A 2,394-nucleotide genomic window follows, 5' to 3' on the forward strand; every position below is an offset into this window, starting at 1 on the left:
ATAGTATTGGTTTTTTAATTTGTAAAATTGTGTGTAAGCGAACAATACAATTTATTTATTGCAGGCTTTAATTATAACAAAAATAAGAGTGGAACAGCAGAGGAAGAGAGAGAGAGAGAGAGAGAGAGAGAGAAGAGGGAGAAAATTTCTGAATTTTTTAGTGAAGAGCAGGAGAAGGCGGTCTAGTAGAGCAGCAGAAGTGAAAATTTCTAGGTAATTTATTGCAAAAATATAAGAGGTTACTATTGCTATTACTTTTTCTGAAAAGTAACTTTCTACCTTTACTGAAAATAATTACTGGTCAGGTATTGTACATGTGAAAAACACAATCTATAGAAATTAATGCCTTAAATCAGCAAAGATACTGCTATAGCGGCACCCACTGGTATAGCAGCGTTTAACATTGATGGTTTGACAGCACATAGATTGTTTCAATTACCAGTTGAACATGGTAATATTCCTAAGTACAAACCATTAGCTGATCACGTTTTAAAAGTTTTACGAGCAGATCTCAAAGATGTTGTTCTTTTTATAATTGATGAAGTATCAATGATATCTAATTTAACTTTATTGTATATACATCTACGATTATCTGAAATATTCAATACTATCGATTGTGATGATGGTTGGTTTGGTCAAAAACATATTCTTTTATTTGGAGACTTGCTTCAATTACCTCCTGTACATGAAGATCCTGCCTTTGTATGTTTATCGAATAAAAAAATTCAAAAATTTCTTGGTTCCTTACATACTGTTAATCTATGGACTACTTTATTTGACTATGACGAATTGACGATTAATATGCGCCAGCAAGGAGACGAATTTTATCGTGAATTACTCTCGAGAATTCGTATTGGTTTAGTAACAAAATCTGATTCTGACATTCTCAAAAAAAGAAAAATATCCTTAAAAAATGAGTCTCAAGAAGCAAGATTAAATGAAATATGTAATTTTATAGATAATTTACCTTCTGATACTGTTTGTTTACTGCCTACTTGTAATATGTGTGATGTTCTCAATACTGCAATGTTAAATCGTATTTCTTCAAAAGAAATATTATTAATTGCTGAAGATGAGATTGAATGTATTCCATATATCAAAAAAAGAGTATCAAAAATATTAACGGATAATGATGATAATAATAGTAGAACAGCTGGACTTTCAAAACAAATTTCAGTTAAAATTGGAGCAAAAGTTATGATAAGACGCAATATTGATGCCAGTTTGGGTCTTGTTAATGGCACAATTGCTACAGTTATTTCAATTGTGCAGGATACTAATTATGTAGAAAAAATTAAACTTCTTTTATCATCTGGTTTAGAATATTTTATTGAAAGAGTAAGTGTCAAGTTTCAAGTGATGGATAAAGCATTTGTTATTAGAAAACAATTTCCTTTATCTTTGAGTTATGCTATCACCGTTCATAAAAATCAAGGATTAACCATGAAGAACGTTGTTATGGATATAGGTAATTCTGTATTTAGTTGCGGTCAAATTTATGTTACATTATCTCGAGTAACATCTTTAGATGGATTGTATTTGATTAATTATGATCCTTCATCTATAATAGCTAGTGAAGAAGCAATTATTGAATATAATCGGCTAAAACGACTACATAAACCAGAAGCACAAATTATTGCTATTTCAAAAGAGCGTTATCGTAAAGTTAAAGATGTGCTATGGGCATTACCAAAAATAATAACTTCCGTTCAACAGTCAGATCAAAAAGTTCGACAAAGTACTACATCTTGGGTTATACGTGGTTTTCAAAATACTGACAAAGTTTCATGCTATGCCAATGCTACATTACAATGTTTATTTCATTTAAATATTATTAGAAAACATTTACTTAATTCTGATAAACTAAATATTTTAAGTATATTAGTGCATCGATATGAAAACGGAATACTTAATTTGAGTACCTACGCAGTACGAGAATATCTAGGTGAGAATTTTTTGACTTGTATTAAACGAGATGCATTTGATTTTCTCGTAGCTCTTTGTACTAAATATGATTTTATAAAAAAATTGGTTGAGCATAAAATTATTTCTACTTGTCGATGTATAACATGTGGTGATACAAAAATTACTACTAATAATAATTTTATTCTCTCAATTTCTGTTAACAATTCGAACAAGAAAAGTTTTAATCTTAACGATTTACTAAATATTTCATTTTCACATTGGATTAAATTAAATGACAAATTATGTGAACGTTGTGAAGGAAATGATATGTTATTTAAAAATGAAATAACATTGACAAAACAGATAATTATTATCCATTTAATTTCATTTTCATACCAAAATGGAACATTAGTGAAAGTACCACAAAAAATAAATTTATGTGCTCTTCCAAAAAGTAAAATACTAATAGCTGGACAGCCGTATAAAATT

At 29.0% G+C, this 2,394-nt stretch overlaps 1 protein-coding gene across 1 annotated transcript in view; it reads left to right on the plus strand.

Moving 5' to 3' along the window:
• Window positions 1-356: 356 nt before the first annotated feature.
• Window positions 357-2,394, plus strand: part of LOC108767156 (ATP-dependent DNA helicase PIF1) — a gene marked incomplete at its 5' end in the record, with an annotated part of 6,514 nt that continues 4,476 nt past the window's right edge. Inside the window, one exon of the mRNA XM_018516883.1 lies at window positions 357-1,683. Within this exon, the coding sequence (XP_018372385.1) occupies window positions 357-1,683 (1,327 nt within the window). The remainder of the gene's footprint in view (window positions 1,684-2,394) is intronic.

Source organism: Trachymyrmex cornetzi, unplaced genomic scaffold (genome assembly GCF_001594075.2).
Source record: "Trachymyrmex cornetzi isolate Tcor2-1 unplaced genomic scaffold, Tcor1.1 scaffold657, whole genome shotgun sequence".
Lineage (NCBI taxonomy): Eukaryota > Metazoa > Arthropoda > Insecta > Hymenoptera > Formicidae > Trachymyrmex > Trachymyrmex cornetzi.